Genomic DNA, 23,626 nt, shown 5'->3' on the forward strand with positions numbered 1-23,626 from the left:
AGCATCCAATGGTTGAAATCAATTATTGAAATTTCCAACTCTCAACCGAGAATCATCGCTCTTGAACTTCAATCAAGACCACTTCATGAACCTGTGCCCACTTCGCACCTTCCTACTCACTGGAATCCCAGTTGCAATCGTTGGGTTCCCGCTCACCCAAACCTATTCCATCGCCTTCAACTTCACCGAGAATTGATTAAAGGAACTCACCAGATTTGCTTCGCCTTTAAACGACGAACAAGAATTGCATGAACTTCCACCGAAAGCCGCCTTTGATCACCATCAAGACCAATCGGCCAGTCTTGATTCTCCTTTGTTCGTTCGACTCTGTTGCAATTTAATAGTTGTCACAACAATCACAGCCCAAAATTCTTGATCACCGTCGAGACCAATTGGCCAATCTCAGTTCTCCTTCGCTAAATCAGCAACAAAATTTAACAACCCCAAATCAACCGGCACAATTATCGCTTTCCTTACAACTCAAGTCACTTCCGACACTACTTGCTGTGTGTTGAATTAAACCCTAATTTCACTGCTTAAGATTTTCGCCCCAAATTGTCAAAATCAAAGCCAAGGATTGGCTGGCTCTAATACCACTTGACACGATCCTAGGGTTTGCTTAGGGTTTGAATGGGAAATTTGGAAGAAATTGAGGGAGAATTAGACTGAAAGAGGAGAAATTATAGCAAGAATTGGGGAAGAATTACAGAAAGAATAGGGAAAGAGAGAGAGATCATAGAAGTTGAGGGAAAAGATTCCATCTTTCATTTCTTCGATACCCATCTTCTTACAACTAACCCCTTTATAGGTGTTCCTAGTTGTTCCCCAGTTATCGTAACTGAAAGCCCAACAAACAGGGCAATCGCCAATGTCTCTAACTAATTCACAACAACAAAGCAACAACCAAATACTTCTAACCAACCCACAACAATAAGCAGCCCCAATTACACAATTATCCTTCCCATATCCTAGAGTCGTGACATGCATACGTAGGATCATCCTCCTTAGGCTCGGTTCCAAGTAGGCGACTCAACTTCCCTTTGCCCTTTAGAAACATTTGGATCAACTGAGACCACTTCAACTAGTTTCTTCCATTTAGCCTATAGGTTGACTAGATGTTCTGCAACTCCCCACCAGAAGTTGCACCATTACTTCTAGCAAAAGGAACCTCTGTTGTGCTACTGGATTCAGTGGAGTCCGTCATGGTTATAGGGTTTGGTAGCTTTGGAAGTGGATTGGATATCAATATAGGCTACGGCCATCGAAAGCCACAAAAAAAGAGTGACTGACTTCCAGAGGTATGGACCTATGGCTCTAATACCATGTAAAAAAGGGCCAAATATCCAATTCATTCCACATTGTAGGGTTACAAGAAAATATATATACAGACTGATCTCCCATAATAGGCAATTTCCTAATCTAGATTTGGAAATATTTACAATCTAGGATACAGTTGGAAAATACAATCAAGACAGGATCTCCTAGGAGGAAGATTTAGCATAGGAATATAGAAAGATAGATCAAACATATCAATCCCTGAATATGGACAGGAATCTCAGTATTTTCTAACAAATATAACTGATCACAGATTGGCCAAACTCAAAAAGACTTGGAAGGAGAAATATAGCTTGCATTATGCAGCACAATCAATTGTGCCAAAACTCTTCCTGATTTCATGCTTAACAGAAGACAAGTCATTTTATAATCGCTGATTCAATCCAAGTGGATTATGTCCAAGGAAACAAATAATGATTCCCTAAATAGTTGTTTGACAATCCACAAGTCTGAGTGGATTGTCAAACAATTATTTGAATTGGAAAAAAAAAATGCCAAGGGTGGTAGGCACTAACCAAAGATGTTCCTTATCTTGGTAAGAGTGATAATAACAGCTAGTATTAAAGTGAAGTAGCAGAATCACTCTTAACTTTTTATCTTGCTTAACAAAAAAAAAAGAATCACCCTGACTTTGTAAAGCAGCAATAATAATAATAATGAGCAGTAAAATCATCCAATCTCAAGTTCAACAGGATGGAAGAACATTTATGCCATGCCAGAACTAGAAATAATCAGGGAAAAGGAAAACAGAAGAAAAATTAAACTATTTACATGCATAGAGCTTTCATGAATAATTAATATCTCTGATCCAAGCAAACGACAACTACATATATATTATTTCAGTTCTTACAATCCTCCTTTACTATCTTTCTCCTTTTCCTGCACAAATCCTAGTCCCAAACAAAGCAATAATGAAAAGAAAATATTAAAATATAATAAGTGGTTTACTAGCAATTTGCAAGCAACAACATGACCAGCCATCACATAAGTAGTTAGTTCATTTATGCCACTGAAAGAAGACTGTAGGAGCAGTCTACTGACCTTGTGATGACTCAGAAAACACAGACATTGGAACGAAGTTTGCATACTTGTACATAGAGAAACACTTGGGTAAATTTCCAGATTGAGGACCCGCCAATTCCATGGTGAACTGAGCATCACACGAACAATGCATGAAAATTGGGAAGATATAAAACTTGATGACAAAATTGATGTATATGCCTTGAAAACATAAAAGGATCCTTCTATTAGACATGAAGATTAATGAATTAAACAACTAAACAATGGAAGTTGAAAAAAAATAGATAGTAAATAAATTAGATGTTTCAAATTTTATTTAATGAATAAAAGAGACTTGAAAGGAAAAGGGGAGTTTATCCAAGGGACAGTCAAGACATACAAGCAGGAAAAGATTGAGTGATTAGAGTAAAATATTTCTGAAGCATAAAACTTTTCAGAAAGCCAAAGTACATGCTCTGACCAAAATCTAAAAATATAATGGGAAGACTGCATATGAATACGATCCTCCCTCTAACCTTTTACAATGAACTAGGGACTGATTACCTTGCACACTGCAGATGCCCTTTACAATGGTTTCGACAATAAACATTTCAACTGATTCCATTCTAGTTGAGGTGGTATCCTTCCAACGCTGGTAGATTAAATGTGATGATCTTTTAGAAAATGGTTTCAACAGACATCTTTTTTCTTATAAGACGGATTCATAAGCAAAAGGGTACTAAATCCTTGTTCACCTCCTAATTTTTTATGTAGGATGACAGAGAGTCTAGGGCACCACTGCTGGAATATAATTAGGAAAATCACGTCCCCCAATTTGGAATTTGAGTCGATCACCAGTTGATGGACGGGGAAGGCATTTGGAGGAGGTAATTACTGGAACTAGGAAACAGATGTACCTTTCATCAGAGCCCCTCCCACCATACACACTGCTTAGGTTTTCTCTTTTAATTCGTTATTGAATAAAAACATTACTGTTGTTACAGCCGAACAAACTCCATTTCTATGAAATTACAACAGAACAAACTCCCGTGACCCCTTCTTCTATTTTATTTTTGCTAAGACTTCAACTGATTCCAAACACGCTGTCACCGGAATCAACTGAATACTTCAAACACAAGTACAAAATAGAGATTCCGTTCCAAAAGCAAGTACATGCAGAAGAAAGGAACATCCTCCAAAACCCTAGAAATGACGGGAACCAGCGTACCTGACTGGAGTCGTCGTCGTCGGGACGAAGAGGGTCAATGGAGACGAGGACCTTGGCGACGGGGCGGGCGGCGGCGTCGGAGGAGTAGGGAGGGGGGCATTGGAGGCAGCGAGAGACCACCGGAGGGCACTTCATCAGAAACACCGCTCTCTCCGCCTTGCTCGTCTCTAATTGCTTCCCATTGTTGGATGAAATGCTCTTTTCGTCCATCGAGGGAGGGAGGAAGGGGAAAGAGAGAGAGAGAGAGAGAGAGAGGAAATGGAAGAAACGGTTTTCGGGAGATTCTAACGAACGCATAGCTGCTGCTGAGTTGTGTATTTATTTTAGTTAAACGCTGGCACATGGCACTGGCAGCGGAGGCCACTGACCACGCCCTTGAGAAATTATCCAATACATCACCACTCCTACGTGCTCCCATTGATATAATATATTACAATTTTGTAATAATTTATCTCTACCATTTAGATATCTTAAAATTATGATAATTGATCAAAATAAGTTTTACTTTAAATTTTAATTTATTAACTATCATGTATTTAAGATCCAAATAAATATTATTTTATTATTAAATTATAATATCACATTAATACAATAATACTATATAGCAGTTATATATTAAATATTTTCTGTATGTTTTCTTATTTTCTTAAAATTTTTATTTTTTATAAATTTATTTAATACAAGTATAAATAATATTAATAGCTAGGTAGGAACACCATCTAGTATTGATGAATCCAAACTAATGTTTATTTTTATTTTTAAAAAAATTAATTAACTTATAATGGAAGCATAAGTCATTCAACAACATGAATTTATTTATTTCTTATATTTAATATTATAAATTTAGTTTACATTTAAATATTCATCCTATCATTTCATTATAGTTTTGCTGTTATTTTTAACATAATTGTCAATAATCTAAATCTAGATACTTTCTTATGCCTTATATGTCAGTTTGCTAATGTTTAGTGTGAGAAAGGAAATGGATGGACAAAAAGGGATCTCTCAAAGCAGAGCACAAAATTATTATTATTATTATTTTTAGAGCTTTTAACTACAGTCTAAAGTCAACAATTAATGAGTAAAATTAGAAAAATCTTTAACAAAACTAAGTAAAACATAAAAGCTCGCACTTAAATCTATAACTTTTTTTTTTTACCAAGTTTAATGCATAAATTATTCTTCATGTGTTAGCTTCTCGTCTAAGACAGTTAGAATCTAAAATCTAGTAGCCATCAATCTCAATCAATATAATCTGAAACAATAGAGAGAATTTACCATCAATTGTCAACAGCAGCCTGCTCTCTCTCTCATACTCTGGGAGTTACCAATACAAGGTGTTTCAAGTACTTCCTATTTCCAAAATAAGATCAAGAAATGTTTGCCTTTTTGAGCGCATAAGAAGATACTATCTCTCAATTTGAATGAATCTAAAGGTGTGTTTGATTGTATTATCTAAAATTTAATTTTAGGTAATATTATCTAAAAAATAAAAACCACCCCACCTCCTTAAAAAATAAATTCCATGGAAAGAATTTTTAAATGTTTGTACCATACATATTTTTTCATAAAAAAATTAAAAGTGTTTGATTATTTTTTATAGAAAATGTATAATAATTACATATTTTTTATGATAAATGTGTGCAATCAAACACACGAAACATTTTTATTTTCTTAACTATGATTTAACTAATAACAAGGGAAGAGCAAAAGGAAAATGATCAAGTTTGAAAGCTGTTTACCTTCACATTTTCAACAGGAACAGGCTGCATAGATGAGAAGGTAAACTGTCTATTCATGAGATTGGACAACACACGGAACAACATACTAAACCATAAGCCTCACGACTAGGCTGCGTCAGTTACATCAATTCTAACTCACCATCTCATCGGCCAACAACTGAAAACAATAAGCAATTAGGATAGGCAATGAATTCCGACATTTGATTACATAAGGTTGTATCTTTACAGACAACAGGGAAGCACTCTCAAGGGCTTATAAAAGGACCGGCGATGATTTCAACATTTTTACTCTCAAATTGTCCGCTCCAATGAACCACACATTCTCAACGAAAAAACTAGAAACCACGACATAAATACCCCTTCTACCATGTTTGTTTTTTAGTTTCAAGAATAATACAGTCTTGTTCTTCTGTTCCGGGCACCAAGCAGAAAAGTACAAGAGAATGTTACCAGAAACAGCCTGACCAAGACAAATAGCTGCAATGATTCTGTCATGAAAACTAGGATGATAGCTTCTTACTTCGTTTCTTGGCATTCTTGGCGATGGCATCGCATATATCTTTTTTTCGTTTAGCAGTGGTAGCAGCAGCTGTGGCTACAGCAACCTTATCATTGTTGGTGTCATCGTCACCACCAATGCTTGAACTTTTGCCCTTAACTTCTAGTGCATCCTTGACGAGAAACTTTAATCTCCACAACGTTGATTCACTCTACACAAGTAAATTGAGAAGAACTTCTCAAATTCAAGTACCACAAAAAATTCCAAGAAAGATGAACTAGTTTTGTATTGTTCAAATTGAAGTAACAATGCCAATATTACGTTAGGTCCATAATGGATGACAAAAATAAGTGATTATGGTTATAGGTGGTGACCTGAGCGTCAATGTCAAGATCCACCTCCTCAGCTGTTGCATGGAAGTTCGGATTATTCTGAGCTACTATCTCTAGTGCCTTGCTGAGATTTTCAGGAGACAATCTAGTTAAATCCACTCCCAGCTTCCTTTTCTCTTTAGTAGACATTTTTCTGAAATGAAAATTCAGTGAGCATTCATCACTCTGGAGATTTAAAAGCATAGGATTTAAATTAAGGAAAATGCTATTGGTACCTCTTGGGCTACACCTTGAGCTACACAATGCATGTAAAATGACAAAAACACCCCTCATCTAAGGTAGTGAGGCGACGTGAGGCGCATGACTAAAATACTGTTTACCCAAGGTAGTGAGGCGATGAGGCGCGAAGGATATTTTTGTCATTTGCACGCATGTGCGGAGCTCAAGATGTAGCCCTTGATGTACCAATAGCATGGTCCTTAAATTAAATTCTCACTTAGGTCAGTCAAACCTATAGCCACTGTTGACTCAACAAATCCTCACTTAGCTGCAGGCATACAGGAGTGGAGTAAAAATTCAAGTTAAGGACCCCCATAATATAGAGCAATGTTTTCTTTTGTTTTTTATGCATCACACAATTGGCAGCAGCACTTAACATATAGTCAAAGTCTTTCCTCTCCTACATAAAATCACCCCTTCCCCTCAGCACCCAAAAAAAAAATGGAACACATACAAATACGCAGAAAAGAGAAAGTGAAAAACAAAAAAAGTTTGTCACGTTCTTATTCCATGTCTGCAGAAAGAAATTAACATTTGGATTCAACAAAAACAACATATCAAGCTTTAATTTCATTGTGGGATTGGATACATGAATTCTAACTCCCATCATACCTAAGAGTTACACCAATTTTTTTTTTGGGTTTGACAAAAACTTGTTCCACTTCATCCATGTCACGTACCTAGACCATAAGGCCTCTACAAATAAGAAAGGAATTAGCATAGCTCATGGAGTGTTGTACTAGCTATAGCATAACAAGTTGTACTCGATTGATAACCCTTTTTGGCACCAATTTGTTGCTGAGAGGATCAGTATAAAAAGAACTGATCCAGACCTTTCAAATCATTCAATACAATTGATGTGAGCTGAATTCTCTCTTTCTCTCTCTTTCTCTTTCTCTCTCTCTCAATCCTTCCCCCCTTCAATTCTCAAATTCTATACCCTCTCCCTCTCACTTTCCCCAATAAATTCCCTTCTCAAATAGCTGAGAATTCTTTGTCAGATCTAGGATCTAAGATTCTGGTATTAGAGCAAGTTCCTAGCTGACGAATTTCCCAAGCGATCAATCCACCATGGCAACGACACTCGAATGAAGCAAATGGAATCATAGCTACAACAAGTCACAACATCGGTGGCAGAGATGCAAAATTGCATGGGATCCATGGAGGAGATGCTTGGATAGGTGGTAGACAGGAAGTTGGATGCGGCTGTAGAGAGATCCACAGTGATATGCGCAATCATATGCGAGAAGAGATGCAGGAGCAGAGCAACATGCTACACGATCAACTGTAGCAATTAATGCTTATGTTTTCTACCCAAAATCAGGTAAGGATCTTGCCTAATTTCCCCTTAGAGATCGGTTGGAACCAATTATTCCAAGAATTGGAACCAACAACAGGACTGCTGAATCATCGGAGTTTGAAGTGGATCCGGCCACAATGAGGGAAAATGTGGTAGAGAGGCGACGGGAGGCACAAGTTACTCCCCACCAATCCAAATTTCCAATACCAAAACTGGAATTACCGTTGTTCAAGGGACAGAAGCCTCGATGGTGGATAAGGCGATGTGAGAAGTTATTTAGCATCCACTAGATGGCCGAAAACTAGAAGGTGGCCTCAGCATCCGCCTACCTCAACAACGTTGGGGATGTGTGGTTTCAAGGGTGGTCCAAGGTTAGGGATGGATGCAATTGAGATGAGTTGTCAAGGGGCTGTGTGAGAGGTCCAAAGAATGTGGAATGATGGACATAGTGGAAGAATTTAACAAATTGAGACAGGATGGAACAATACAGGAATATCAGCTTAGATTTGAGGAATTAAAGTCCCTTATGTTGTGTTGTAATCCATACATGACTAAGGAGTACTTTGTGTCAAGTTTTGTAAGTGGATTGAGTGATGAGCTTTGGCCAACAGTGAAGATGTTGAATCCTAAGACAATCTAGGAGGTAATGGAGGGGGCCTCCTTGCAAGAATTGTTAGTGGAGGCACTAATGAAGAAACAGAGCGGCTAGGATAAAGGAGGCAACCAGGGGATGATGCAGAACTAAAGTAAAGGTGCAGGGAAAGGAATTCCTTAAGACGGGCAGGATTTAGATATCAAGTAGCCCCATCATCCGCCCCAACCCTGCAATAGAAGGATAAATTCATGGAGCAAAGGAGACAAGCGGGTTTATGCTTCCGATGTGGAGATAAGTACTCACCCAAACATCAATGTAGGAAGCAATTACTTCTATTGGAAGGGGAAGAAGATGAAGGAGAAACCGGAGAAGAGGGGATGGCAATAGTGTAAGAGATGGAGGAAGAGGACAATGGAGTAATATCCCTGCACATAATCAAGGGAATGGCTAGTAGTAAGATAATCAAAGTGGAGGGTAGAGTGCAGGATAGCACACTAATGGTTCTAATTGATAGTGAGAGCACCCACAGTTTCATTGATGAGGGAACAGCTAAGAAGATGAAGTGCAAGTTGGCTAGTACATAGCCACTATCAATAACCATGGCTAATAGCAATATGGTGGTGAGCAAACCCGCTTGCATGGGGTTTTGCTAGGAAATGTAGGGGGAAACCTTTGAAGCTGATTTGAGATTACTGAAGTTGGGGGGCTGCCACAAAGTAATGGGGGTAGATTGGATGAAATGGGTGAGTCTGATCAGTTTTGATTTTAATAAGATGGAAGTATCCCTAGAGAAAAAGGGCAGGAGGATCATTCTACAAGGAAATATGAAGATGAGAACTTGCAAAATGATCAGGTGAAAGAGGTTGCAGCAATCGTTCAAAAAGAAATTATCACAGGTGGCCCATTTGTTCTCCATTGAAGCGAGGGAGGAACCAGAGAACTATGGCGAGACAGAAGCAAAGTGTATGATGGGTGGCCACCAACAGTCTCAAGTCTCATGGCAGGTACATGAATTGGCCTTACTTGATACACTACTGGTTGAATTTCAAGACCTCTTTGTAGAACCTAAGTCACTACCACCTAAGAGGCCTTTGGACCATTCGATACCCCTACAACCCAATGTTGAACCAGTAAACATTAGATCCTATAGATACCCTCCCAAGCTTAAATTGAAATTGAAAAACTTGTGAAAGACAAGATAAACGAATCTATTATCAAATCAAACCATAGCCCATTTGTCTCACTCGTACTCTTGGTCAAAAAGAAAGATGGTACATGACGTTTCTATGTTGATTATAGACAACTCAACGCCATCACCATCAAAGATAAATTTCCAATTCCTATCATTGAAGATTTGCTAGATGAACTTAAAAATGCCTCAGTATACTCCGAATTGGATTTAAGATCAGGCCATCATCAGATTTGGATGAATCCGGCTAACATACCAAAAATAGCCTTCAAGACGCACCATGACCACTATGAATTCACCGTCATGCCCTTTGGCCTAACCAATATGAACCATATATTTGAACCCTACCTCAGAAAATTTGTATTAGTCTTCTTTGATGATATCCTAATCTATAGCCCTTCATTCAACTAACACTTTAAGCCTCTTAAGACTACTTTGAGATCCTTAGATTCAACCGATTGTACATCAAACGGTCAAAATATGCCTTTTGCACAAAAATAGGTGGAATCGTGGAATACCTTGCGCACATTATTTCAAATGCTGGAGTTGGCATGGATTCAAAGAAGATAGCAGCTATAATTGTCTGGCCTAAGCCCACTAACATCAAGGCACTGAGGGGATTCTTGGGGCTCACTAGTTACTACAAAAAAATTGTGAAGAACTATGGCCTAATCAGCAAGCCTTTAACGGAACAAATGAAGAAAGAGGGGCTTAAATGGGATCTCAAGGCGGAGGAGGCATTTGAGCAGCTAAAGAAGGCTATAAGTGAGGTGCTTATGTTGGGATTGCAAGATTTCAACAAACCTTTCACACTAGAGACAGATGCCAGCAGCATCGGGATAGGGGCAATCCTATCACAAGATGGTCAACCATTGGCTTTCCTCAGCCAAGTCGTTGCCCCAAGACATCAAGGGCTTAGCATCTATGATAAGGAGTTAATTGCAGTCTTAATGGCCGTGGATAAATAGAGAAATTATTTAGAAGGAGAGCAATTCATAATCAAGACAGATCATGAAGCCCTCAAGTTTCTGTTGCAGCAGAGGCTACACACTCACTAACAAAAGAAGGGCATGGCCAAATTAATGGGGTTGGATTACATGATACATTTCGAAGAGGGAAGGAAAATATGGCAACAAATGCATTGTCCCACTGTTAAGAGGAAGGTGTGATAGCAGCCATCACGGCAGTAGTACCAGATTGGTTCCAAGAAGTGACAGATAGTTCTCAGGAGTGGACAAATGACTTATTGGAGCAATTGAGCATTGATATTGATAATCGTCCAGGGTATACATTGATTAGCGGGTTAATGAGGTATAAGGGACGACTAGTAATTGGGGAATGTGAGACACTGAAGAACAAGATCCTTCAGTCCTTGCATGGGTCACCATTGGGTGGACATTCGAGCATACAAAATACATATAGGAAGGTGAAGCAAACTTTCTATTGACCACAACTAAAGAAGTGCGTGATGGAATACATGATGAATTGTGACACTTGCAAGTGTTCCAAATATGAGACAATGGCTCAATCAGGCCTCTTGCAACCCTTACCCATTCCTGAGCGCGCATGGACTAATGTTGACTATGGATTTCATAGAAGGTTTGCCAAGATCAGAGGAAAAAGATTGTATTTTGGTGGCGGCTAACAAATTTACGAAATTCAATCATTTCCTAAGCCTATCCCACCCCTTTATAGCACAGGAAGTGGCTAGAATCTTTTTGGATAATGTGGTGAAGTTACATGGGGTTCCACACTCCATAATATCTAACAGGGATAAGATGTTTACCAGCTTGTTCTGGAAGGAGTTACTACAAACCATGGGCTCAAAATTACACATGTCAATTGTGTACGACCCAGAGACGAATGGGCAATCGGAGAGGGTCAATCAATGCCTAGAATTATACCTAAGGTGTGTATTTTCTGCAGCTAAAGGGGTGGCATAAGTGGATTTTAGTGGCTCAGTGGCGGTACAACTCAATTAAGATGACTCCATTCGAAGCCTTGTATGGCTACAAACCAGCCCTATTACCAACTATTGGGGAACAGTCTACAGTGGCAACTGTTGATGCCTATATGCAACAAAGGCAGGGTGTAGACAAAATTGGCTAAGGCTCGAAATCGGATGAAACAAATGGATAGAAAGCGTAGTGAAAGGGATTTCTCAGTAGGAGAAGAAGTCTACTTAAAACTGAGCCATCCACACCTAAGTGCCCTAACTCGTCAACAAGTATCTAAATTGAGCCCCAAATTCTATGGGCCCTATCCACTCCTAGCAAGGGTGGGACAAGTGGCCTACCGGTTGCAGCTACTAGAAGGATCTCAAATCCACCCCGTATTCCGCGTCTCCCTGCTTAAGAAAGCTATCGAAACATAGGTGGCCAACCAAGCACTTCCCCCTAGTCTCAAGGAGGAAGTAGACTCAATGACCCCAACAGCTATCCTGGATAAGCGAGTCACCTACAAGTAAGTAGCTCCTTTCACCCAATTGCTGGTCAAATGGTCCTCCCTCCACTTGGACAACACTTTGGAGTATTTGCCAAATCTCCTCAAGCAATTTCCTAGCTCTGCCAACCTACTGCCCATTTCTTGAGGACAAGAAATAGTTGAAGGTGGGGGAAGTTGTCACGTACCTAGACCATAAGGCCTCTACAAATAAAAAAGGAATTAGCATAGCTCATGGAGTGTTGTACTAGCTATAGCGTAACAAGTTGTATTCGATTTGTTGCTGAGGATCAGTATAAAAAGAACTGATCCAGCCATTTCAAATCATTCAATACAATTGCTGTGAGCTGAATTCCTGCCTCCTACTCTCTCTCTCTCTCTATCCTTCCACCCTTCAATTCTCAAATTCTCTACCCTCTCCCTCTAACTTTCCCTCTCAAATAGCTGAGAATTCTCTGTCAGATCTAGGATTTGACATTCCACTCTCCTCAAAGGATCCTCTATCAGTCGAATTCTCGCATGACCAAACAATCTTAATTTTAATAGGAACAATTCCAACCTTGATATAATAACATAATTTTTAATACCATTTTTTCTTGTATGGCCACACATCTATTGTAACTTCCTGATCTTTGTTACATTCATATTATCAATACAAACATGCTTGTTTATGAACCTTAGTTAAAATGAACCAGCACTAAAGTCACTTGTATGATTTTTTTCCTAAAGATTGTTTAAAAATTCTGTTGCTGATATCATCTTTGACCATGATTCCCTTTAGACCTCATAAGAAGTTCTGTTGAATTATTTTTTTCTTTTTTGGACGGGGGTACATTCGTTGAATCATTTTAAATGCTACCATGTTCAATGCCTTTCAGAAGGTGTAAATAGTTCATCATCTGTAAGCAGGAACTTAAATTCCTCTATGAGCAATGAATAAAGATAAAATTTCTACAAAATCTCATGGAGACTCCAAAGAGAAGCAAGCACAACAATTTTCAGGTAGAATGTGCAACAGCATTATCTAGAGTAATATCAGTTTTCTGCCGAACTTGTGACATCTCAAGACCATCATTAACTATGTAACAACATCATAAATCATGAGTCAACTAAGAGATCATTATTTGGATCATAGGGACAGGCCTTATCTGTAATGATTGGTTAGTGTAATCAAACAATGGTAGAAATTACCAGATAAAGCCAAGCAACATAAATGCTGGTATCAGTAATTGAGCTACCGGAAAAAGTAAACTAATACCAAAAACATCCAAACCAAGACTATCAGATTATGAAGTATGGAGCAAACCTGCACTTCTGGACCAGCATTTCTCTGAGTTCTTCCAAATGCATATCAACCTCATAAAGCTGGAAAGAGTACAAAATTAGTGAGGAAAAAAAAACAGAGTACAAAATTATTCATTTAATAAATACATACTTCCAAAGGATGAATTACAGCATGCCAGCAAAAGAGATACAAGTTTAAGTGATTTTTTTTTTTTTCCTGTTAGTGATGTCCATACATACTTCAGTACTTAGATCCCTAGCCATTCTGGCATGTGCTGCCTCCTGAGCAAGCTGCATATTTAATCGTGCTTCCACTTCCTCTTCTTCACGCCTTTTTTCCTGAGAGCACATGGATTTAGAAGTTAACAAATTATCTTGAGATAATAGCACCAGGTGACTTGACCTATCCCAGGGCTGAAAAAAAAAAGGCCAGCACCACTAGGGAACACCAAGATGAGTTGAAGACTTGATGGCTTGATGCTGTTAAATTCTTGGAATTGCAACTACCTCTTCGATCACTTTTGGCAAAAGTTGTAGCCATTTCTCCTCAAATTTTGCTGACAAAGTTTTTGCCATAACATGAACATCGCTCTTTTCATCGTTATATTTCATAGCATTTTCAAACACCAATCTCACATCAGCACATATATCCCGCACATTCTTATATCCAGTGCCATCCTTGGCCTCCATTTGATTTTTTACGGTACTGAAGTCCATGGGCCTGTCAATAACCTAAGATACACCATCCTACCACGTGTCAATGAAAAGAATAAGATGGAAATTTAAGACAAAAGGATGAAAGAAACAAGAATGGCAAAGAGATAATGCAAGAAAAAAGAAAATCTAAAATCAAAATTCAGAAATAATGAACCACAATATACTTCATCTTCTGTGTAGTCAGGATTATAGAAACTAGAACAAATTAGGCAAATATCATTGCCATTTTTCCTTCATAAACTTAGCGATCCTAAATTAGGAATAGTAGCTCACAAATCAAAGAGGGAGGAGGGGGATAAAGGCACTAGGGAGAGTGAAAATACACAACCAGGAAACTAAGAAAGGAAAAACTTTCTACCTCATAGTAGTCATGCAAACCCAGACCTTCAACATCTACAGGCTGCATAAATGGCCACGCCCACTTGTGCTGAGTGATCTAGAAAGCAAAATGAGAACTCATAAGACAAATCAACATGCAACTTAAATATAAGATATGCTAGCATTCCTTGCTTAACTTCTACTCCTCAACTTATAAGAAGGGTGCATAGTTTAAACAAAGACCACCACATTATCAAAATAATGGAACTTTTTCTTATAAGTAAATTGAGTATATTACAATATGCCAAAGAGGGGCAACTCTGTACAAAGCAGCAAAGAAGCAAAACCTAAGTCACTATCCATGTAAAATGAAAAAGCTCATCAATACAGAAGGGGCAAAATGGTATAAACAAAAAGGAAATACTCTTTCAGCCACAAGTGAGAGAGGAGGGAGCGGGTGCTCCCTTTAAAACCAGGAAGGATTTTCGAAGCCTTATAGGCTCTTCTAATGTGAAATGGGATGGAGAGTGGTGCAATGACGAGTACCTTTTCAAAGAACAATAGGTAAGTCAAGATCAAAAACGAGGGTGACGGACCAGAGGAGGAAGAATGAATGGGCACAAAGCATGAGTCAGTGGACAGCTCCCTCAAACTAGCGACAATAGGCGTTGCTAGTTGGGCCATAGGTCGAGGATGCCATTGATAGACCTGAAAATCGGGGAGATCAAGGTGAGAGGCAAAGGGCGGTGGAGAAGGAGAAGAGAAAAGACCAAGAAAATGAACAGGCAAAGGTAAGCCAATAGACACAAATCGGAGACCTCAGACGAAGAGAGAAAATAAGGAGATGACCCAAAGAATGTAGCATCCGTTGAAACAAAGTAGCAAGCTAATTGAGGAGAGTATCAATGATACCTCTTCTGAAGGCGTGAATTGTCACGAACTTGACAGTAACAAATATGCAGCCTTCTAATTCGATATGAATTAGAAGGTCAGTGGGAGTCTTAGGGAGAGATACAGCAATGAAATAGAAAGAGAGGTTCAAGAGGGGGAGAGGGAGAGAGAGATAACAGAGAAGGAGAATAATATTCCTCAACCTTTTTTCCATCCCCTTACAGGCTGGGTCTAGAGGATATATATATATAACCTCTAGCCTGGGTGCTGCCTTAGCAGATTCCACCCCTCCTAACTAACTATTTTGTCTTTTCCCAGATCCCCTTTACACGTGGGATATTCCCCTAGACATCCTCTCTACCTACAGCTACCATAACCCCACGAGTACAATTGCATTAAGTAAATGAAAACATAAAAGCATAACATAAACGAAAGGAACATTAAAACAGAAAAATAGTTGATGTCGCGCCATGGCCCATGTGTGTGACAATTGCCCCTCCTTCAAAAGATTTATTGTCCTCAAGAAATGCTGAGGAGGCTGGTTGCCCTAAGGAATCGCTGAAGAAGGCTTGGCAAATATTCCCAGCTACCACTCCCTTTGTCTTTGCCCTGCCATTTGACCAACACTTAAATGAGAGGGCCCATTGGTTATGGATCACCCTTCTATCTAATAATGCCTCGGGTTCCACCACCCTGTCCTTTTCCTTAGGCAAGGGCGGCAGCTCGGGGTTGACCTGCTCCTTTCCTGATGACCTTTTCAAGAGGGACACATGGAAGATGGGATGCATTCGGGATCCTTTAGGGAGTTGCAAATGGTAAGCCACCTTTCCTACCTTAGCTAAGATAGTGAACGGGCCAAAATACCGGGGGTTTAGTTTAGTAATTGGTCCTTAAATAAGAGACTTCAAATGGGGATGATTCAACCTCAGATAAACCTTCTCCCCAACCTCCAATTCTCTGTCACTCCTTTTCCGGTCTGCGTTTTGTTTCATTCTGTTCTAGGCCGAGGATAATTCTTGCTTGAGCTGTCTAAGTAACATCCTCCTTTGCTGCAAATACTCTTCCACTGAAGCAATCGTAGTTTGTCCTCCTATGGCTGGTAATATTGGGGGTTTGTATCGGTAATTGGCTTCAAAGGGAGACATTTTCAGGGTGTTGTGATGGGTAGAGTTGTACCACCACTGGGCCATAGCAAGCTATTTGTGCCACCGGTTAGGGTGTAGGATACAAATGCACCTAAGATAGGTTTATAAACTCTGGTTTACCCTCTCCATCTGCCCATCCGTTTGAGGTTGGTAGATAGTCGACATATTGAGTTATATCCCAATCACCCTCATCAGTTCCTGCCACACGTTGCTAGTAAAGATTTTGTCCCTGTCTGATATGATCACACTTGGTACTCCATGCAAGCCCATTATTCTGTCCATGAAGGCTTTGGCCACCTCTTGGGCTGTATAAGGGTGAGCCAACCCTATAAAATGTGCAAATTTGGTGAACCTATCAACCATCACCAGAACACTGTCCTTCCCTTTTGACTTGGGCAATCCCTCAATGAAATCCATGGATACACTAGTCCAAGCCTGGTTAGGTATTGGTAAGGGCTGGAGCAACCCGAGGTAAGCCACATTTTCGTATTTGCACCTCCTGCAAGTATCACAAGCTGATACAAACTCCTTCACATTCATTTTTAGTCTTGGACAGTAGAATAGCTACTTAACCCTTAGATAAGTGTTCTGGACTCCCGAATGTCCCCCTAGGGTAGACTCATGCAACGACTGTAGTATTTTTTTCCTCAGGTCCCCCTTTTTGCCTATGACCACTCTGTTTTGTAGTCGCAGTAGTCCTTCTTTCAGAGTGTAACCCCTAGTCCCTTGTGGCCTTACCGCCACTTCTTGCATGAGTTCCTACACCTGCTCATCCCCTGCATAGCTGTCCACTACCTCTTTGCACCAATCCGACACTACCATAATAATAGCAATGGCATGTGGGAAGGCCAACAGTCGGTCTGCAACATAGCAAGTAGAAAGCCAATAGTCAAGAGCAAGAACGATGGCAAAGAAGGCGACGGCTAACGGCAGCGACAGTTAGGCAATGTCGATTAAAGAAGACGACGGTAAGGATGGTCAGCTGGAGAAGCGAACGTGTAGCAGCGACGGTTTTAGATTTGGCGGAGTCTTTCCATCTTCCATTGCAAGCGGTTGAAGAAGACGAACAGTCGCATTGAATAGAGGTCGTGATGTCGATCGGAGGCGGTAGCAACGGCGGCGATGGCAACCGAATCTAGGGTTTGGGTTTGTCTAATGGCTCTAATACCATGTGAATAAAATAATGTGTATTCTATCAAAAGTGTATAATACATGAGAATATATATACAAGTATTTTAAGTTAATTACACTAATACCCCTTACTTATTTAACAAGTTGGAACTAGTTTTATATGAAAGACAATAGATTCCCGGAATTGCATACAAGGAAAAACACAAAAGAATGAAAAGACAGTATCATAAACTTAGTGATTGCCTGACGTAATATTGTGCCAAACTGGCGCATAAGCTCTTGCATTCTCTTTGCTGCAGCCGCTTCTCTACGTGTTGCTTCTTGCTGAAGTTTCTTAGTGCCAGGGATGTGTTTTTCCTTATCTTTCTCCTTCACAGTTGAGCTGCTCTTCGAATTGCTAGGTTGCTTTTTACTCGTAGTCAAGTAGAATTGTTCAACTTCATTCACTCTCTGTTCAAGCTGCAAGGTAAAACATGATACTTCACATAATAATGTTACCTGGCAGGCTTTTTAGAAGATATAAATTGCACACCAACTTAAACAGGAATCAATCTGATGCTGATAAATGCATCATTAGCCTCAATGGAACCTCATGGGTGGCCCATATGAGGCAGCAACCTTGATAGAAAAATATTTACATTCAAGGAATAGACAATGACCATTAAAAAAGTAGTGGTATACAATCAAAATTTTTGTTTAGAATTCTATATGCAGTGATGTGTCTATTGTGGTTATTTCATTTCAAACCAAAATAGCAACTGTTTTGGCTCAAAATTTCAGAATTGTCACTACCACTAACATACGATTCTGGATAGAAAGGGGAAAAAAGTGCTAGTATTCAAGTTTGAGCCAGAGAACCTACCTTATCAACCTTTGAGAATATTTCATCTACACGAAACCTGAAACCTTCCAGTTCAGGAGCATTGCCCTCTTGCCTTGCAGGTTCCATATTTCTGAGATCCAGTATGGATGTATTTGCCATTTCCATCTTCAAAAATCCCACAGCAGTAATTGCAATACAACAACAACAATTAAAATAGTCATATATTAAGAAAAATAATACAAGTAAAATCATTAATCAGGAAGAAACAGCTAAACTATTTATTAGCAATAGGAAAAATCAATATTACAAAGGGGAAAACTGTAAATACAGCTACTATCAAGGATCCTAATGAAATGATGCAAAGTGCCAAAGGTGGCATCATAATTTGTGACAACATTCAAGCTTGTTGAATTCATAGTGAAATAATAAATTGGCTACTACAAGCAACCACCAGATTCTCTCAAACTCTGAATAGTGACAAAACAATTATTTTTTGTTGATTAAACATGTTAAAAAGGTACCAAGGGAGTACGGTGTACTGCAAAATGTACAACAGGAAAGGAAATAAACTATACCCTCAGACTCTCAATAGCGTCAGAGCAACTACTTTCTGTTGATTAAAAAGATGGCATATTAAAGAGGTACCAAGGGGGTAGTAGCCACATGTACAATAGGAACGGAAATAAACTATATTCTTTAAACATCAATCCTCATACTCTCAGTAGTGATAGAACAACTATTTTTCGCTGATCAAAAAGGTACCCAGGGGGTTGCACTCATGTTTACAATAGGAAAGGAAATACACAATGCAATGTACACATCAATCCCTTGAAACTGTCTAAAACATCCAAGGTTTGATTCAAGGATGGCTCTAAGCCACATAAGTACCAGCTATAAAATAGAATATATTCAATCCAAACTTGGGTTAATGAATTCTCTAAAAGGCCCAAACATTATGCTTGCCAAAGTACATAACCTTAAAACATGCAGGAAAGTAACCATCTTCTCTTAGTCTTGCCAGATATAGCTCCTCTCCATGTGAACATGAGAACCTTCATATGCCTGAGACCTAAGCAATCTTCAATTGACCAAAAGGATAAGGATTGGCAACTCTCTAGTCATTGAATAATGGATAAGAAGATGATCAGATTGACTCCAGATTGTTTTTACATGCAGCATCAAGTGGCATTTATTCATCTTCATCTAATAAAGGCACTAATTGTCAAAATCTTACAGTGCACCACCATTCTAACAGAAAGAGTAACTTCAGACAAGTGACTTTTGCAAATAAGAAGGCTGGAGGGGTGGGGGCAAGATTAAGTTGGATATGATAAGAAGACCAATAGAAGCACCTATGAGGAAAGTGAATAGAACGAAAGAAGTTTGTAGCAAAAAAGGTAGATAATGGTTAACGACCAAATAAAACTTTGTGATAAATCCTTTTAAGACATAAAATGGGTATAATGGACTTACAAAAGATACAACTATGGATAGAGATGATTGGAGAGCTAGAATTCATGTAACTAACCCTATTTAGTGGCATTAATGCTTGTGATGATGATGATGGCAACCCAACTTCTTTACAAAAAAATAAGGTTTAGAAGTCTACCAAATCAACATAACATGCCTTAGCACAAAAGAAACCTGCCTTGGACAACATCCACCTAATGGTATCTTCTCCTTTCCATAAGGAGAATAAAGAGCACAACATTTGCAACACTGCCAAAAAAAACCCTCTGCATGCCCATCATTTATGTTAAATTGTTAATCACCATCTCATCTAAAAAATGAAGTTAAAGCTTAAGTTGTTAGATAGAGGGTTAACTTCATCTTTTATATTGTCATATTTTCTCTCAACACGCCCCATCACGTGTGGCCAAGCTTTATTGCATAACTAGTCTAAACACATGCAACAATTTAAATATTGGGTCAATGGTAGCATTTGAACTCAAGACTTTTTTACCTATTCTACTACCATGTCGAATTGTTAACCACCATCTCATTCAGAACCAAGCTAAAGTTGTTAGATAGTGGGTTAACTTTATCTTTTGTATTACCATTTTTCATCTCAATAATTTAAAAGCCATCCAAATCAATACAATAAATTTGTCAAACTTGAGATAACCACTAAAGATTTCAAATACCTATGATTCCAAAAGCTTACCTTCTTCCCATCATCCATCAAAGAAAACAAATTCATGAATTCTCCCAAATAGAGTGAATCCCCTTCCACAACCCCCACCCACAACAAATAGATACCTCTAGAATTGCCAATGGACCCAAGATTTATCATATCTAGCTTTTATCTCTAGTCTTTAAAACTTTTCCTCTTGTCTTGAGTGGGCAAAAGCCAACTTTAAGCTAGAGATCACCCCATAAAAGAACAAATTGTAACATGCCCAACAAATGAGCTGAAGCCCCAAATATAAAAAGAAACAACCCAAGGCCTTTGGAAATCTAAAAGAAACTAGTCGACAAGAAACAAAACTTTGTTTCATTTAATATCTATTAAAAGTTATTTTCATTTGTATTATTGTTACAAGAATATTTCTAAAGAAAAAATGTATTAATATAAATAATGGAAAGTTCATAAACATAAAGTGGGGGAGAAATAAAAACTAGAACAAAAGTTGACTAATAATTAATCAATAATATTTACTTTAGTATTACGTGCAAGTACCTTTTTATCTAAATATTACTATTAAAGAAACTTCATGTTGTGAAAGAAAGGGAAGATTAAGAACCTCCCATGCATTGGGAACCTAGTAGCTTTTGTTTACAATTTATATCGTAACTATTATTACCTTTTTAAATTTTCAATTGTTGGAAAATTATGTTATTTAAAATTATAGGCACATTAGGTTCTTATAAGTATTCGTTTCACTAGAATTTAACAAGGTTGACTTTATTCTTGAGTTGTTTACCTGTAACATTTATTTAAAGATACTAGATGCCAAAAAAGTCCACTTAATTATTAAGCTTGTATAGACATTTTTCCATTATATAAGTTATAAGCATGTAAGGACTTAACTTTTTATTTATACAAACAAATCCAAACTTTACCATTTTTTTTTATACCCTCAAGTTTTTCAAACATCTCCCAAACATTTTCATTTTTGAGCTAATCAAAACATACAATAACAAGAAGAACTATAACTACGAGCCTTAATCTTACTAGGTGGGATAACCAAAAGAATACAAAGAAGTGAAATATTGATCCATGCTAATTAGAGACCGTTGACAATGAACAGGTGTCTGATAGTTATGATACAAAATTGGAACCATTTCCTCTAAGTAAAGCTCAAAACCCACCCACTAACACATTCAATAAGATATCTCAATTGGCATTGTTGTATGCATTTCCAGTAACCATCTTGTAGATCAAGACTAGCCTCTATAGCACTAAAATCAAATTCTAAAACCTCACTGGCAAGAACCACAACAGCAATGATTGATCTACCTCCCAACAAGGTATTATGAGAATCTAAAATCACTTCTGGAAGAAAATTTTCAACTATCAAGCACCCATTTTTGGCAGTTTGTGACCACAAAGTGTCAGATGCCAATCACTTCCCTCTTTTAAGAATCAACACCATATGCATGCATCTGAGATTTTCTTGAATGCAGCTATGCTACAAGAATGAAGACTTCATGCTAATGAACTAAACTTCTAGAATCTCCCAGAAGCACTTGATGAAATCAAGAGCCAAAACCCTTAAGCCCGGGGATATAGTATCATTCAAGGATTTTGGTGCCCCACCAATCCCTCTTCCATAAAGGTGTCTTTACATGGAACAGGAACATCTTATTAAACTCCATTCCAGCTAACTTGAGTCTCGATCTCAACAGGTAAATTTTCTGCAGAAACCTACTATGCCTCTTTGGATATCCTTCTCCTTCCTTTGGCTGCCAATAATGGAATTATCTTTTTCTTTTGTCTCCAATTGATTTCAACCATCTTGATAACCCATGTAAACTCAATCCTTGGTTGATGGTGTAGGCAGCAGTTTTTGCTCTAGTAAATTTTTAGACTTTTTCTACCTTATTCATAGCACGCAAACCCTCCAATACTCACTAAAGTACCCAGGTTCTGAACCCTCATTCCTATTTTAAATATTATGATCTTCCTCAATTAGCTTCTTTTTTTTTTCCTTTTGGCTATAATTTAGTTCAAACTTCCATTAAGCACATAACCGATCCACTGTTTCACCATCATCTCTCCAAAGCCCTCAATCTAGAGCAGTGCATTTTCATATCTAAAAGGGTGTCACGACCCCAAGGAATCCCCAGGAATATAATAGTCATACGAATTATAGGTTTCTTATTTTGATTGTATTGTTGTTATAACTGTTAGTATGGTGTTAGTATATCCAATTGTAAGCCTATAAATAGACTTGAGTAGTTAGAGAATGGATGCTCATGAATGAATTGAATTCCATTTTCCCTCTCTCAATTTCCCTCCATTCTCTCTCTATCTCTCTCTCTGTAAATCTTCTCCAATTCTTGCTATTTCTTCCTCTCTTTCAGTCTAATCTCCCTCTATTTCTTCCAAATTCCCTTCCTAAACCCTAGCCAAAGCCTAGGGTCGAAACAAAGGGCTTCTCCCATACCTCACATCCTCAAGATCCAATCTCAGTCGCATTAAATTTCTTATTCATTAGCAGCATGTCCGTTTCTAATGCTCCCTTCGGTCATGCCCATTCAAGAATGAAAATTGAAAATAATTATGGTCCTAAACAATCTAAATGTTCAATGCTAACGAACAAACAATTGTTGGAAATGAACTGAAGCTTAAATTACATAAACCATAGAAAGGTGTTAGCCTCAGCCAGTAATAGGATACAAATACATTGCGAGAAGTCAAGGCAAGCCACACGATGATCTATTGGCGATTGGTCTGCCACTAAGTCATACTTCCGAGTTACACACATTCCAATATTTTCAGTGGGGGCTAAAATTGAACAAATTAGTCTCCTAGCCAAGTGAGATCAACCATACACTCAGTTTTTGTGAAGGATTAAGCACCGTTTAAAATCAATCATTCAACATTTTCATATATAAGCAGATCCAAAAAGCAATCCGGCGCATAATATACAAGGCATGAAGCATATAACATATATATGTATGTGGGTACATAAACACGTACACATATGTACACACACACAGAGAGAGAGAGAGAGAGAGCTTGATACCAGCAGGTGAAGATGGGAAGTATTTGCGGCGAAGACGTGACGGAAAGAGAGGAATAGATTGTAAGAGTTCAAAGTGCAGTGATGCTCTCAATATATTTTGGGATTCGGCTGTCACTGTCAGTTTCCCGGCTCTACCCTGAGAAGACCTGGGCGGCGACGTGACGACGCCGTTTTACCCCCCCGGG

General features: G+C 38.5%; 2 protein-coding genes across 2 annotated transcripts in view; both read right to left on the bottom strand.

The window, feature by feature from the left end:
- LOC127806869 (uncharacterized) overlaps nt 1–3,865 on the bottom strand; it is a 45,912-nt gene extending 42,047 nt beyond the window's left edge. The window contains exons 1-2 of the mRNA XM_052344428.1: nt 3,563–3,865; nt 2,377–2,485 (exon numbers count right to left, since the gene is read on the bottom strand). Coding sequence (XP_052200388.1) covers nt 2,377–2,485; nt 3,563–3,859 — 406 coding nt within the window. The 5' untranslated portion in view covers nt 3,860–3,865. The remainder of the gene's footprint in view (nt 1–2,376; nt 2,486–3,562) is intronic.
- Nucleotides 3,866–5,462: 1,597 nt separating this feature from the next.
- LOC127806564 (transcription factor GTE6-like) lies at nt 5,463–23,609 on the bottom strand. The gene is made up of 9 exons (XM_052343940.1): nt 23,442–23,609; nt 18,289–18,414; nt 17,670–17,885; nt 14,300–14,377; nt 13,732–13,956; nt 13,465–13,563; nt 13,247–13,305; nt 6,178–6,328; nt 5,463–6,014 (listed from the first exon to the last, which is right to left on the bottom strand). Exons 2-9 carry the CDS (start codon nt 18,412–18,414, stop codon nt 5,805–5,807), a joined length of 1,164 nt encoding a protein of 387 aa, XP_052199900.1. The 5' UTR covers nt 23,442–23,609; the 3' UTR covers nt 5,463–5,804.
- Between the last annotated feature and the right edge of the window lie 17 nt (nt 23,610–23,626).

This window comes from Diospyros lotus, chromosome 7 (genome assembly GCF_014633365.1).
Source record: "Diospyros lotus cultivar Yz01 chromosome 7, ASM1463336v1, whole genome shotgun sequence".
Classification (NCBI taxonomy): Eukaryota; Viridiplantae; Streptophyta; class Magnoliopsida; order Ericales; family Ebenaceae; genus Diospyros; species Diospyros lotus.

Bases quoted from the DNA above. Each gene is read 5' to 3' on its own strand.
- LOC127806564 (XM_052343940.1), bottom strand. From the start codon at position 18,414: ATGGAAATGGCAAATACATCCATACTGGATCTCAGAAATATGGAACCT. The intron at 13,564-13,731 runs GTAGTTGCAATT...ATGTGCTCTCAG, and splicing joins TGCCAAAAGTGATCGAAGAG to GAAAAAAGGCGTGAAGAAGA. The intron at 6,015-6,177 runs GTCACCACCTAT...TTACTTGTGTAG, and splicing joins ATCTTGACATTGACGCTCAG to AGTGAATCAACGTTGTGGAG.